The 15,277-nt window shown below is 50.7% G+C and overlaps 1 protein-coding gene across 1 annotated transcript in view; it reads left to right on the forward strand.

The window, feature by feature from the left end:
• Positions 1 to 15,277, forward strand: part of MICALL1 (MICAL like 1) — a gene marked incomplete at its 5' end in the record, with an annotated part of 72,311 nt that overhangs the window by 47,353 nt on the left and 9,681 nt on the right. Inside the window, 2 exon segments of the mRNA XM_029590138.1 lie at positions 10,994 to 11,108; positions 13,087 to 13,133. Of these exon segments, the coding sequence (XP_029445998.1) occupies positions 10,994 to 11,108; positions 13,087 to 13,133 (162 nt within the window).

Here is a 15,277-nt window from a genome sequence, read left to right on the forward strand (position 1 = left end):
CTCAAGAGGGTATTTGAGGTTTCCGCCCTGGGAGTCCAGGCGGCCATCTGTAGCTTGCTGGCACAAAGAGCAGGTCTTCGCTGGGTACAGCAGCTCCTTACTTTACAAGAGCTACCACCGGAGGAAGCAAGACAGGCAGACCGTTTGGAGGCTGTTATAGCCTATAGAGCTGATGCCCTATATGATCTCCTCAGAGTCCTGGCCAGATCCATGGTCTCAGCAGTGTCGGCTCGCCATCTCCTCTGGCTGTGCAACTGGTCGGCTGATTCCTCATCCAAGACGCAGTTGGGGTCTCTCCCGTTTAAGGGGAAATTTGTTTTCGAGGATGATTTGGACAAGATTATCAAGTCCCTCGGAGAGAATACGGTTCATCGCCTCCCAGAAGATAGGCCACGAGCCTCGAGATCGTTCAATTTCTCTAGGAGCCGGTTCCACAGTCAACGCTGTTTCCGCACTACTACACAAATGACCCCTCGGACGCCCTCTTCCCAATCTCAGTCTTGGGTCTGGTCCTTTCGAGGCCGCAGACCGACAAGGGACGGGATTGTCCAGGGGGCTCCCTCAAAGTCCTAGCAATGATGCCAGAGTGACCCACTCCCCGACCCCCAGGATCGGGGGACGGATTTCTCTGTTCTACGAGGAGTGGGTCCGGATCACGTCGGATCAGTGGGTCCTAGACATCCTAAGGCGTGGCTACGCATTGGATTTTGCTCGAGCCCCAAGAGACAGGTTTCTCTTCTCTCCCTGCAGATCACCCCAAAAGCAGCTCATTGTACGGCAGACTCTCAACAGGCTCCTGGCCCTCGGAGCAATTCTTCCAGTGCCGCCCAGGGAATTGGGCTCAGGCCATTATCCTTTGGCACTAATTTGTCTAATTTGTATTCTCTGTTCGTAGTTATGCAGGTCTGGTTTCCTTGATCCATCATTCTCAGTATTTACTGCTTTGCTATTCTTATTACTGAAGATTGGCAGAGGGTGCACTGGCTTATAAGGCAGCACCCTCTGAAGTTTTGTCTGACTCCATCTGCTGGACGGGGGACGTAACCCACCCACTGGACTGATCCATGGTACTACAGGAATGAAAATTAGCAGGTAAGGAATAATTTTCTTTTCCTAGATGAAATAAATGTCTGTTCCCTGTACGTACCAGGATCAGTCCAGACACCTGGGTTGTGACTCCGCACCAGCAGATGGAGACAGAGCAAAACTTGTCGGGCACCCCTACATATAGTAAGGCGCCACCCACAGCCCGTCAGTCTTTCTCTGTCTCCAGCAGATGGGGCAGGTCCACCCACAGTCTCGATTGATCCTGGTTAGTTAACTAGTCAGGGGATTTTGGGGAAAAAAAGAAAAATATAAAATAAAAGAAGAAGAAGAGAAGAGGAAAGAAATCTGCAGCGGACGCCCGAGTCCTGTATGCCTCCCAGGGGGGTTGTAAGGTCCTGAGGGGACCATCCCCCTCTGGTTGAGGCCGCTGCTGGGGTTGAGAACCCGGCCAGGACTGGCAGCAGCGTCGGGGGTGACACCGGGGAGCCCGGTTCACTTACCCCCGCTGGACAGGAGGAATCAGGACCAGGGCCAGCGGCGAGTACAAGAAAAGAAAAGAAAAAAAAAAGTTTGTGTTTTATTTTTGTTTGATTGGGCTCCGTTTCGCTCCGTTTTCGTCGCGGGGGGGGGAGCGGGGCCGTTCAGGGACCGTCCGAGATCGCGCAATTTGTTTTTTATTTCCCTCCTTCCTCCCGGCCGCGGGCCGTAGCCAGTGTGCCGCATGCCGAGGGGTGCTTCGTGCCGCGCGTGCGCGTCTCTAGGGAGGGGGTCTGCTCAAATTGTGTCTCGGGCGGCGAGGGGCCGTCCGAGGGCGGTCGGGGGGGGTCCGTTCCCGGCCGACGCGATCGCCGCCGCGCGACGAGCATGTTGCAGGGGGCAGTGCTGAGCCGTTCCCGCTGAGCGCGGGAACGGCGGCCATTTTGGCTTCGGTAAGAGAAGCCACGAGGAAGGCCGGGGGGGATGCCGGATTGCCCCCCCCACTTTCCCCGCAGCAGCGACCCTCCGGGGGGGCCCCCCCGGGGGCGGAGGACTCACCGGATGATCGAAGCCTGCAGGGGGCCTCCTCGGACTCGGAGGCCTCTTTCTCCTCAGATTTGGCAAGTTTGCTGCACAAACTTGTGAAGTACAAACAATCAAGGAGAAAAAGAAGATCAGCTAAAGGGGGTTCGGACAAACCGGTACCCCGGAAGAAAAAGGCAGGGGAAGCCCTGCGGCGACCCGCGGATCCCCCCAGGGAGCGGCAACCCTTACGGGGGGCCCCCCAAGATTCGGAGTCCGAGGCGGATTCCTCTGCGGAGGAGGTTTTGGATGCGGAGCCACCAGGTGAGACTGGGGCGCACGCCGAACCGGAGGCGGTGCCAGCCGGGAGCGCTAAAGGAGCGCCACCGGTGGAAGGTGATGACCCCAAGGTCGTACGCTTGTTCCGGAAGGAGGAGCTGGCTCCGTTGATCCCGGCCATCTTGCAAGAGGTAGGAGTGGATGCCCCACCGGTGGGGTCTCGGACAGATGCCAAGATGGACCCGGTGCTGCTGGGTCTTACAGGACCAGCGGTGGCCTTCCCGTTCCACTTCTCGGCGACTGATATTCTATTCCGAGAATGGGATACTCCAGAGTTGGGTTTAAAGGTCAGTAAAGCGATGGATAAGCTGTACCCATTACCGGAGGACGCGCTGGAGATGCTGCGTTTTCCCAGGGTAGATGCCGCGGTGTCGGCGGTTACAAAGCGGTCCACCATTCCGGTCACAGGAGCCACGGCCCTTCAGGATATTCAGGACCGGAAGCTTGAAGGTCAGCTGAAGAAGGTGTTCGAAGCGTCGGCCCTGGGAGTCCGCGCGGCCATTTGCAGTAACTTTGCGCTCCGAGCCGGGCTGCGCTGGGCGCAGGTCCTTCAGGCCAATGCGGGTCTCAGCTGTTTCGGCACGCAGATTGCTGTGGCTCAGGAATTGGGCGGCGGATGGGTCCTCTAAGGCTCATCTCGGTGCCCTCCCGTTGAAAGGGAAGCTGCTGTTCGGTAGGAGCTGGACGACCTGATGCAGTCGCTTGGTGAGAACAGGGTTTTCAAGTTGCCTGAGGACAGGCACAGAAGCAGGACGTCTTTCTCCAGTAGAGCTCGGTTTCAGGGACCTCGAAAGTCGCGGCCGCAGAGGTCGTCGGGGCCCTCCTACCGGGCTGGGTCTGGATCTTCGAGGACACCGTCGTGGTCGCAGTCCTTTCGTGGCAGAAGGTTTGGGAGGCGAGACGGGCCCTCCTCGGGGTCGGGTCCAAAGCCCTCCCAATGAAATTCGAGCGGTCCATTCCCGGCGGTCGGCTCCTCCGGCCGTGCCAAACGTGGGGGCCAGGCTGCAGCGCTTCTACGGGGAATGGACCAGGATAACGACGGATCAGTGGGTCCTCACCGTGATAAGACAAGGCTACGCTTTAGATTTTGCACGGCTGCCAGCGGAAAAGTTTTTGGTCTCCCCTTGCAAGGGGCGCGGCAAACAAGCGGCCGTCAGGGAGACGCTGTGTCGATTACAAGACCTGGGCGCAATAATGCCCGTGCCACCGGGACAACACGGTTGGGGAACGTACTCCATCTACTTCATCGTGCCAAAGAAGGAAGGTACCTTCAGGCCCATCCTAGACCTGAAAGGGGTCAACAGATGTCTTCGTGTCCCGCGTTTCAAGATGGAGACGATCCGGTCCGTGATAGCATCGGTGCGTCCAGGCGAGTTCCTGGCATCCTTGGTCCTCACGGAGGCCTACCTTCATATCGGCATTCAGCCAGACCATCGTCAGTTCCTGCGCTTCTGTATCCTGTGCAGGCATTATCAATTCAAGGCTCTCCCCTTCGGCCTCGCCACCGCTCCGCGAATGTTTACAAAGGTAATGGTGGTGGTGGCAGCCGAGCTTCGCAAAGAGGGATTCCTGGTACATCCCTACTTGGACGACTGGCTCATCCGGGCCAAGACGGAGAGCCGATACCGACAGGCGGTCGACAGGGTCCTGCACCTCTTGCGATCCCTCGGATGGGTGGTCAACCTTGCCAAGAGTTGCCTTGTTCCCACTCAGACACTGCAGTACCTGGGAGCGCTGTTCGACACAAAGCAGGGCAGAGTGTTCCTGTCACCGGAGAGGGTGTGCAAGCTCCAGGGGCAGGTGCGCCGGTTAATGTCCCTGCGGTGCCCTCAGGTCCATGATCATCTGATGGTTTTGGGGTCGATGGCGTCGACGGTGGCATTGGTTCACTGGACGTTTGCTCCTCTACGGCCATTACAATCTGCATTGCTCTCCCGCTGGCGCCCAGTATCGGAGGAGTTTCACCTTCCGCTTCCACTCTCGGATCAGGCGAGAGCCAGCCTACAGTGGTGGCTCAGCTCCGACAATCTGACACGCGGCGTGTCCCTGCTCACGCCCACCTGGACGGTGGTCGCTACGGATGCCAATCTAACAGGCTGGGGGGCAGTCTGCAGGGGACGCTAGGTGCAAGGACAGTGGTCCACAGCTCAGTCAAAGTGGTCCATCAATTGCTTGGAGACCAGGGCGGTCTTGTTGGCGCTGCAGTCCTTTCTCCCGTTGATACACGGGAAGGCAGGCAGAGTCTTGTCGGACAACGCGACCACAGTGGCGTACTTCAATCGCCAGGGAGGAACAAGGAGCAGAGCCGTCGCAGAGCAGACGCGGCAACTGATGGTGTGGGCGGAAAAGTATCTAAGCAGCCTCGCGGCATCCCATATCGCCGGGGTTGACAATGTGCAAGCGGATTTTCTCAGTCGACATCGCTTGGACCCGGGGGAATGGGAACTGCCGGAGTTAGCTTACCACCTCCTCTGCGAGAGGTGGGGAACGCCACACATGGATCTGATGGCCACGGCGCAGAACGCCAGAGCCCCGAGGTTCTTCAGTCGAAGAAGAGAAAGGGGGGCCGAAGGGGTGGATGCTCTGGTCCTCCCCTGGCCCACGGACATTCTGCTGTATGTGTTCCCTCCTTGGCCTCTGATAGGCAAAGTGCTTCGTCGTATAGAGATGCATCCCACGGACGTGGTTTTGGTGGCGCCCGAGTGGCCGCGGCGTCCTTGGTTCGCGGATCTCCTGCAGCTGGCGCGGGAGCCCCCTCTCAGGTTCCGAGGGGCGGCAGCGCTTCTACGTCAAGGACCCATCTGTTTGGAGGACGCGGATCACTTCTGTCTCGCGGCCTGGCTTTGAGAGGAAACGCTTGAAGAATAAAGGATGTTCGGATGCGGTGGTAGTCACCTTGCTCAGTTCTCGGAAGCGGTCCACGTCCTTCGCCTACGTTCGGGTTTGGACGGTGTTTGAAGATTGGTGTAGAGCTCGGAAGCTGAGTCCGGTGCTGCCATCCGTTCCGGATGTCCTTGAGTTTCTTCAGGCAGGCCTCACTAGAGGGCTGTCTTGTCGTACGCTTAGGGTCCAGGTAGCGGCACTTGGTTGCCTTAGAGGGCAGGTGCATGGTAGGTCGCTCGCACATCATCCGGATGTGGCGCGTTTTCTGCGAGGAGTTAAGCATCTGCGGCCGCCACTACGTCAGCTTTGTCCTTCTTGGAATCTCAATTGCGTTCTGTCTGCTCTGTGTACTTCGCCTTTTGAGCCTATCAAGCGGGCGACGCTAAAGGACCTCACTCTTAAGACGGTATTTCTCGTGGCGATTGCGTCGGCGAGACGAGTCTCAGAATTACAGGCGCTGTCTGCCGAGGGCCATTCTTACGCTTCTCGGAGGCGGGGGTCTTGTTGAGAACGGTTCCCTCTTTCCTCCCGAAGGTGGTGTCAGCTTTTCATTTGAACCAATCTGGGGAGCTGCCCGCTTTTCCGGAAGGGGGGAATTCGGATCCTGAGGCTAGGAGGTTGAAGAAGCTTGATGTTCGCAGAGTTTTGATCCGTTATCTGGAGGACACGAATACTTTCGGGTCTCGGACCATCTCTTTGTTTTGTGCTCGGGGCCAAAACGGGGGGCGGCAGCGTCCCGTACCACGCTTGCGCGATGGCTCTAGGAGGCCATTGCTTCTGCGTACATAGTGAACGGGAAGTCGGTTCCCGCGGGGTTTAGGGCTCACTCGACGCGAGCGCAAGCTGCTTCCTGGGCGGAGTCCTCGCATGTGTCCCCACAGGAAATTTGCAGAGCGGCGACTTGGAAGTTGTTGCACACGTTTGCCGGACACTACCAATTGGATGTTCAGGGCCGGGATTCCGGGGGATTCGGAGAGAGGGTTCTGCGAGCGGGACTCTCTGGCTCCCACCCTTGGTAATTCAGCTCTGGTACATCCCAGGTGTCTGGACTGATCCTGGTACGTACAGGGAAAGGAAAATTAGTTTCTTACCTGATAATTTTCGTTCCTGTAGTACCAAGGATCAGTCCAGGAGCCCGCCCATGTAATCTGTTTTTGTTCGTATCACGAGGAGGAGAGTCCGCTCGGTTGGCACTCTATGGTTTTCCTTGTATGTTGTTGGGGCCTCTGGTTTTGGGAGTTCTGATCCAGCTGGGGGTTCTTTGAATCAGCCCGGGTTTCGGGCGGTATAGTTAGCTAGTTGGGATGTTCCAATTTTGCTTTGACAATACGTAAGACTGACGGGCTGTGGGTGGCGCCTTACTATATGTAGGGGTGCCCGACAAGTTTTGCTCTGTCTCCATCTGCTGGTGCGGAGTCACAACCCAGGTGTCTGGACTGATCCTTGGTACTACAGGAACGAAAATTATCAGGTAAGAAACTAATTTTCCTCTTCATGGAAATGTCTGCTTCACGGGAAAATAGTTTAGACCTAGTCCTTAGTGGAAACAGGATTTGGTGCAAGAGGTAACAGTGTTGAAGCCATTTGGCAATAGTGATCACAACATGATCAAATTTGACTTAATAACTAGAGTGAGGACACTAAAACAAATGTACTGCAACAGCATTTCACATTCATCTAGGTGACTATGACAAAATGAAAATGGTTAGGAAAAAAACGAAAGGAGCAGCTGCAAAGATTTACAGGCAAATTTTAAAAAGCCCTATGCGCGCCTTAAGCCGTGAGAAATGTGCACAAGTTGGGCCTGCGCACGCCAAGCAGGTTTTATAAGTCGCCCATAGATGCGCATATCTCCTGCTGCGTGCACAGGCAAACATTTCTATAAAGGGGCAGGGCATGGGCATGTTGGGGGAAGGCCAAGTGATGTGTGTGTAAACACTTCACATGCACGCCGGGGTCCCCCGCCATGTAACTTTACCACTGCTATAGATGGCTTGTAAGTAATAAAATAAAAAAGTGTAAGCTAATCAGCTGGTTTTTAAGAGTCAAGGCTAACCGAGGGAAAGAGAGACTATTGTACTAGGGGGGGGGTTTGGAAGTCCTATCCCTAAACTGGGTGAACTGGGAACAAATTGGGATAACTAGCTATGGCGTCGGTGCACCTCCCTTGTAAAATTCTTCCACTTACACGGAAGACGTGGCATTTGCGTGCACATGAGCACGTCCATTTAAAATTGTGCACATTTGCGTGTTCAGCCTATTTTACAACATGTGTACATATATGAGTGTATATTATAAAATGGCAGTGTCTATGGACGTGGGCCAGCATATACACGTACATGTGCACACATGCAATTGTTTAAAAGTTACTGTCTAAGAGTATGTATTAGGCATGGATATTTGAAAATGCCATCTTGGAAGCCCAGACCAGATGTATTCTATGCATTAGAAAAAGTGGAAGGAAAGCTAAACGACCACCGGCATGATTAAAAGGTGAGGTGAGAGAGGCTATAATATCTAAAAGAACATCTTTCAAGAAATGAAAAAAGGATCTGAATGAAGAGAACAGAAAACAGTATAAATATTGGCAAGTTAGATACAAAGCATTGATGAGGAAGGCAAAGAGAGAATTTCCTAGACAGATGGACTCAGGACCAATGGGTTTATGCTCCCCTGCCAGCAGATGGAGTCAGAGCAAGCTGACATCACAGTATGTATAACCCTACAGTGACCCCAGCCTGCCATTATTCTCCATTCCAGCAGATGGTGGACGTGCATCTCCCTGTGGGGATTGCTTTGAGCTTTTTGAAAGGAGAAATTTGAAATTCTAAATTCAGGAAAAGAAAGCCTCACTCTCCTGTGGTGATACCTAAAGGTCCCTCCCCCAGTTGAGAATTCCTGAGGCGATTTCTGTGGTCCCTCAGATGAGTGCCTTGGTTTGGTAGCTGGGTTTCCTGGCATGGACTTAGCTGCTAGTTCAGCTGAAAGGCAGCAGCGGGTGCAGGAGGTTGAGTGCGGCGGTGACGGCAGATGCTCTCTCCCCCCCGCAGCTGGAGACTGTCTCTGTACTCAGCCGGTAAGTACTGAGCTCAGTAAGTTTAAAAAAAAAAAGAGAGAGGTTTACCTGAATCAGAGACAGAGGGGTTTCAGGACCTCCTCTGGTCTCCGTTCTCAGCGTGCCGTGCCGACGTTTGTTCCCATTGGGTTTGGGGAACTGGGCAGCCTGGCCGGTTGAGCAGCCCCCAGTGGACTAGGCCCCGCACTTAGGCTTTTTCCTTGCATGCCGCATGGTAGGCTGCGGCGGTTGCTTTCGTGTGCTTTTGTGCGTGTTCTGCCACCCTCTATAGGCTGTCGGTGTGTGCGGTGTGTCGCTCTGTGCATGCATTGTGCACTCAATTTTTGGGCGTGCTTTTTACATGCACAAACCTTATGCGCGTAACTTGGCGCATAGATGGTGCGTGCGCCTTGCCACGCTTTCTTCTAGGTGTTTAATTTTTGGTCGCATTTCATTTTTGAGTGCGAGCCATTCTGATGCACGTTAACCGCAGCATTCCCTGTACGTACCTGGATCGGTCCAGACTCCTGGGTTTATTCATCCCTGCCAGTAGATGGAGACATTTGTGTTGCCTGTCATATTAGGGCTTCTCAGCCTGACCTGGCTTCTAACCTCTGTCAGTGCTGTTCAGATGCTCAGGGAGAGTTGTCTTCCTCAGATTTTGCTAAGTCTAGCTCTTCTCATTCTGATGATGGGTTTTTCACAGCCTTGACTGGGGGGACGCCAGATTTTGGTTCTCCCTTGACTGGCTCCTCCGCTGGCGAGGGGGCAAATCAGGGCATAAATAAACGTGCATAAAAATGAGCCAGTTGATATTGTGTATCTGGATTCCAGAAAGCATTTGACAAAGTCCATCATGAGAGACTTCTTAGGAAATTAAAAAGTCATGGGATGAGGGTCCGTGTCCTATTGTGCATGACAAACTGGATAAAAGATAGTCAACCAAGAGTAGGGCTAAATAATACATTTTACCAATGGAGAAAGGTGAATAGTGGAGTCCCCCAGAGATCTATACTGGACCACTGCTTTTTAATATATGTATAAACAACCTTAAATTGGGAACAACAAGTGAGGTGATCAAATCTGCTGATGACACAAAATTATTTAGAGTTGCTAAATTGCAAGAGGATTGTGAGAAATTTCAAGAGGACCTTGCAAAACTGGGAGATTGGGCATGCAAATGAAGTTTAACGTGGACAAGTGCAAAGTGATGCACATAGGGAAGAGTAACCCAAATTATAGCTACACAGTGCAAGGTTCCACATTAGGAGTCACCATTCAAGAAGAAGATCTAGGAGTCATCATTGATAATACGTAGAAATCCTCTGCTCAGTGTGCAGCAGCAGCCAAGAAAGCAAAGAGAATACTAGAAATTATTAGGAAAGGAATGGAGAATAAAACAGAGAATATCAAAATGCCTCTCTGTCACTCCATGGTATGACCTGATCTTGAATATTGTGTGCAGTTCTGGTCACCGAATGTCAAAAAAGATATAGCAAAATTAAAAAAAAATTACAGAGAAGGGCAACCAAAATAATAAAGGGATGGAACAATTCCCCTATGAGGAAAGGCTAAAGAGGTTAGGACTCTTCAGCTTGGAGAAGAGAAGGAATGGAATGGAATGAGTAAATGTTAATCAGTTGTTTATGCTTTGAAAAAGTACAAGGACCAGGGGGCGCACAATTAAGTTACTAGGTAATACATTTAAAACAAATAAGATAAAATATTTTTGTACTCAATGTATAATTAAGCTCTGCAATTCATTGCCAGAAAATGTGGTGAAAGCTTTTATGTAGCTGCTTGTAAAAAAAAGGTTTGGACAAGTTTCTGAGGAAAAGTCTATAAAGCATTATTAAGGTGGAATTGCAGAAATCCACTTCTATCCCTGGGATAAGCAGCATGAAGTCTGTCTACCCCTTGGGATCCTGCCAGGTACTTGTGACCTGGATTTGGCTACTGATGGAGACAGGATATTGGGCTTTGATGGACCTTTGGTCTGACCCACTATGGCAAGTCTTATGTTTTTAAGTGTGACAAATGTTCAGTTAAGGCTCCTGAGGTCCCTGGGAAGGGTACCCCAATTGCACTCCATGGTTCTGTGTGTTGAAGCTGAATCCAGGGTTGTGCACTGTAGGGTATAAAGGCAGCTGTCTGTGCCCCTGGCAGATTCCACCATCTTAAAAGACAACATTTCAAAAGGCTGTGAGCATATTTTGTAAGCTGACATTTTCCTTTCAGAATTGCTCAGGAAAAACACTTGTAGAGGTTTACACCTGCTTTTTCTGTGGGTACTTTAGCCATGAAAAATAACATGTATGGATTTGAGAATGTAAAAGTATAAATATTAGTGCCTCCCTTGACTTAACTGCCAGGTGCCTGCCTGCCTTTTCCCTGTGGGTAAAAGTAGGCATATTGTTGATTCTGGTGTGTACTTTTATCCATATTCAGGGTGGGCAATTTTCAAACAGCCTATTTATCGAGGTAAATAGTCTTTTAGCTGGATACATTGCTTTTAAAAATTGCCTGCCTACCGAATATTGTGAAATCAGTTCAGGGATTTCATGGCCGCCCTTCTGCTGCCACAGGCTGACCAGAACACGCCAGTGTGGTGGTGAGGGGGGGGGGGGGGCGGCAGGAGCCCAGGCCTCACGGTGGGCTTTGTATTCCTAGATAAAGACTGGAGTGAAGATGACCGGGAGCGGGAGCAGGTGCTGATGCAGGAGCTAGTGACCATCATTGAGCAGCGGAATGCCATTGTGAACTGCCTGGATGAGGATCGGCAGAGGTGATGCCGGCGGAGGGGGAGGGGAGCCAACACTACTGCTGCCCGTTTGCTCAGGGATGTTTCTTAGCTGCTATTTTGGGTTCAGCAGAAATCCGTGCGATGATACACTGCTAAGCAGGAGAAGGGAGTGGAGTATTGTTAAGAAGCAGGGGAGTTTGTTTTCCCCAATATGGTTTTTTATTCTAGTGAAAAAGAATCATATGTAAAACAGGAAATCTTAAATGCCTGTGACAGGGTGACTTAGAAGGAACAATTACATGGATAAATGTGACATAGAAATGTTGTCTGTACCAACTGGTACAGCTTTATAACAGTGGAGAACAACCAGGAAACATGGGCTTTTGGCCTTTTAAGAGAGTCTCTGCCCTCCTCAACAGGGTAAGAGCTCCCAGGCAAAATTACAGGGAAGTCTTTCACCCTTGCCTGAGGGAGTTCAAACAGCATACAAAGGTCGGTCTGTGGCCTTCCACGGACCTGGTCATATTATCTGTGCAGCAGAAAATCCCACTGAGGGTTTCTTCACAGCAGCAAAGAAAAAAAATAGGGTTGTTCCAGGATCACCAGAAAGAGGGAAGTTTTGAGACGCAGGCAGCACCCCTCCCCCATATACACGCACACGTGTGCACACATACACGCACATACACACTGCACACTATGGCTCTCAGTCAACTTCACTCAGCATAACCATCCTTTCTCAAGCAATTATAAGGCTCCCCTGCAGTCCTCTGGCAGCTGTAACCCTCTGCTTGTCCATCCCACGTGAGGTCTACTCACCCCATCACAGTGTGTCGTCATATTTTTTTCTTTGCCTCCCTAGCTGGTCTGCGTTTTGAGGATGAGCCAAGCTACAGTGTAGGATAGGGATCCCCACATTTCTCAAGTGAAGGTCTGCATGTGACATTTCAGATCATGAGAGGCCTGGGTAAGGGGAGGGCTTCCTCTTTAAAGTTTGATGAAGGGGGAAAGGTGGTGTTCTTCCTTCGAGTCTGCCCCTTTCAGTGATTTGAAATGTTGAGGAAGGGAGGAGTCAGGGGCAGGGTTCCCACAGAGATATGGGTGTCAGTAAAAATATTTCTTAAGAAGTTGGTAACCCTGCCACACATCCTTGGGAAACTTGGCCCCTGTCTTCCTCTGTCCTCCAGATCTGCATCTTCTCCCTGAGGAGCAGGGGTGGGTGACTGGCTGGCATGGTCATGTATTTCCGGCACATTCTCCCCATTCACTTACCCCCCATACATTCTTGCATGATCTCTCTCTTTCCCTCCCCTTTCTCCCCTCCCCTCTTACTGAAATTCCCCTCCCTTCCCCTTACACTTCCTTCCCTTCTTTTTATCCTCTTTCCTCCTCTTTCTCTTCCCTTCTCTCAAACCACCTTCTCTCCTCTAAATCCCCCACCAACCAACCCTCCCCCACCACACACACACACTTCCCTTCACCAGCATGGGTCCAGCAACTCTTCTCATGCTGGCAGGGCCTGGTCTCCCTGCCAGCATTTCACTTGCTGGGGGTGGATGTTGCAGCAGCTCTCCCACTAGCAGGGCCTTTCTTCTACCGCCACTGTACGTCTAAAACATCCTCTCTCCTCCCCACCCACCCCCCTAAAAAAAATTTCCTCCACAGGATGGATTTGGCCACAGAAAGGAACAGCATTGGGGGCCGGAAACACAAGCTCTGTGGGCTGGGTCTGACCATCAAGCCGTAGTTTGGGAATCCCTGGCATAGGGTATCAGGTTATGAGAGTCCTCTAAATATAAAAAAATTACTGAATTTCAGGTTTTTTTGGGGTAATGCTGTGGAGACTTTTAAATTTGACCTAGCTTAGAACCTTGACCTGCCTTAATCTGGCCCTGGATGTATTTATTTGAAAACAAGGAAAGCGCTCCAGAATTTTCTGCTCGGGGGAGAGGGGTACACACACACACACACACACCACACGCTCTCTCTCTCACGATGTCTTATTCTCATGTATTTCTTGCAGAGAGGAGGAAGAGGATAAGATGTTAGAAGCCATGATCAAAAGAAAAGGTAAGAAATAAACGCAACATTTGAAAGTGAGGGAGGGCTCTTAGCTCCCAGTTCCCCACCCCCCTCCTCCTCCCTGCCAGGCACACAGAAAAATGCAGTAATAGAAAGCTGTAATTTGTCCATCTTGTGGTTTGCTTTCAGATGCTGGGCTTTGTTTCTCTGTAGACCAGTCCCTCCCAAACTAGTCTTTCATCTTCTAAAATAGCTGGTTTAGTTCTAAGATGTTTTTGTAAGGGCATTAAACCTCTCCTGGGTGTGAGATCAGCTGGCGCTTACTATTTTTTTTCCAGTGATGGAAGGGACATGGCTGTTAGCTCATGTCTCGCCTCGCACCTGGGCAGGTGGTAAGCCTTGTCTCACCTTCATCCTGCATGCACGGGTAATGCCTCCCAAGGGCTCTGCCCAACATCTTCCATGGGGGAGGAATGCACCTGGCATTGCACCTCCAGAGAAAGATGCAGGCTGGTGGCCACAAAGGGATCTTTTTTGTAAAAAGGTTGGGGGAGGGGTAATGAGTGATCAGAGAAAACTATACCTTGGGGAAAAGCTCTAGCTCTGTGAATCAGTCTGTTGTGGAAGGAAACTATGAAAACAGCTGGATATGGGTGTGATGTAAATGCATGGGATGGGCATGGAGGCTCTTTAGAGGTGGGAGGGAAGAATGAGGATGGGCAGTATTGCAGCAGACAGGGAAAAGGGGCAGGAAGATCTGTATATGCTTCTGTCAGGCCGATACAGTAAAGAGCACAGGTAAACACACGCCCAGCCACCTCTCCTGGGCGGGTGATACCGTATTTAAATGAGGGGTCAGGCTGAAAAGGAGGCACAAGGGACAATAGCGCGCTCTTAGCACCTCCTTAGCAGCGGAAGTCCAGGAGAAGTGGCTGTCAGCGGGTTTGGAAAACAGATGCTCAATTTTTTGAGCGTCCGTTTCCCTAACCTGTGCTCAGCCACCCACTTTTTTTTCTTTTTAATCTTTTGGTTCCTCTGACTTAATATCGCCATGATATTAAGTGGGAGGATGTACAGAAAAGCAGTATTTTCTGCTTTTCTGTACACTTTTTTTGAGGGTGGAATGTGTGCATTGGGCGCACAATTTTTTTTTTTTTTTTTACTGTATCCCAGGCGAATGACTAATAGCCTCATCAACATGCATTTGCATGTGATGAGCGCTATTAGTTTCAGAGGGGGGTGTCCCTTTTTGTATAAGGGGTTGTGGATGCGCGTCCAACCTGGGTTAAACAGTGCGCTCCGCTGAGCACACTTTACTGTATCGGCCTGCAGGAGAGGAAGACAGCAACCCTGCTGCGTGTTCCAGCATCCTGCTCTCCTGAAAAGAAAAGAAAAGGCATTGCACTTGATATTTCTTTCTCAAGAAACATTTAAAGTATGCCCGATTTTTTTCTTGTACTTAAAACAGCCAACCTGAACAGACGGGATTGCCAAGAGGGATTTTCCCTAAGAACAAAGAGAACGGGAAAGAGAATAGTTATTCAGGAGCCCCACAAAGTATCTTGGACCTTGCATTTTTAGAGATTTAAAAATCAAAATCATTTTTCAGCAATGGGCCCCATATTGTGGAGCTTGTTGCCCGAGGTTATTAAGTTGTTATAATTGCTTTATGTTGTTTTATAATGTATTGTTGTGAAATGTTTTAATATGTTTTGTACATTGCTTGAATCAGATTGGTCTGTTATAGGCGGTAAAATAAATGTTTTTAAATAAATAATACAAAAAAAAAAAAAAGAAAAAGCTAAAGGAGACCCATGGGCTGCCTAGTAAGAGCCATTAAATAGTGGGGTGCTGTTTTTCTTTTTTTTAATGCCGAGTCCCTGTGGGTGTCCCTGCTCCTGGCTGGGTGGTTTGTTTATGAAAAGCTGTCAGGAAAGGTTATTGTGTGAAATGTCCCCTGCCTGTGACAGAGGTCAGCGCACAGCATGGACTAGATCTGGCTGTGCCATGGACAGATGAGGCGCTGAATGTTCTAGAAGGAACGTGCCAGCATAAAAGTTGTTTGTTTGTTTTTTTACAAAACCGCCTTTTCATTTCACGTCTAGAATAAGCACTTTAGAATGCTGTGTGTCATGACAGGATCCAAATATTCCTGTGTAGCTGGATTGCTGATGTTGAGGTCAGACCCTCCT

Source organism: Rhinatrema bivittatum, chromosome 2 (assembly GCF_901001135.1).
Source record: "Rhinatrema bivittatum chromosome 2, aRhiBiv1.1, whole genome shotgun sequence".
NCBI lineage: Eukaryota > Metazoa > Chordata > Amphibia > Gymnophiona > Rhinatrematidae > Rhinatrema > Rhinatrema bivittatum.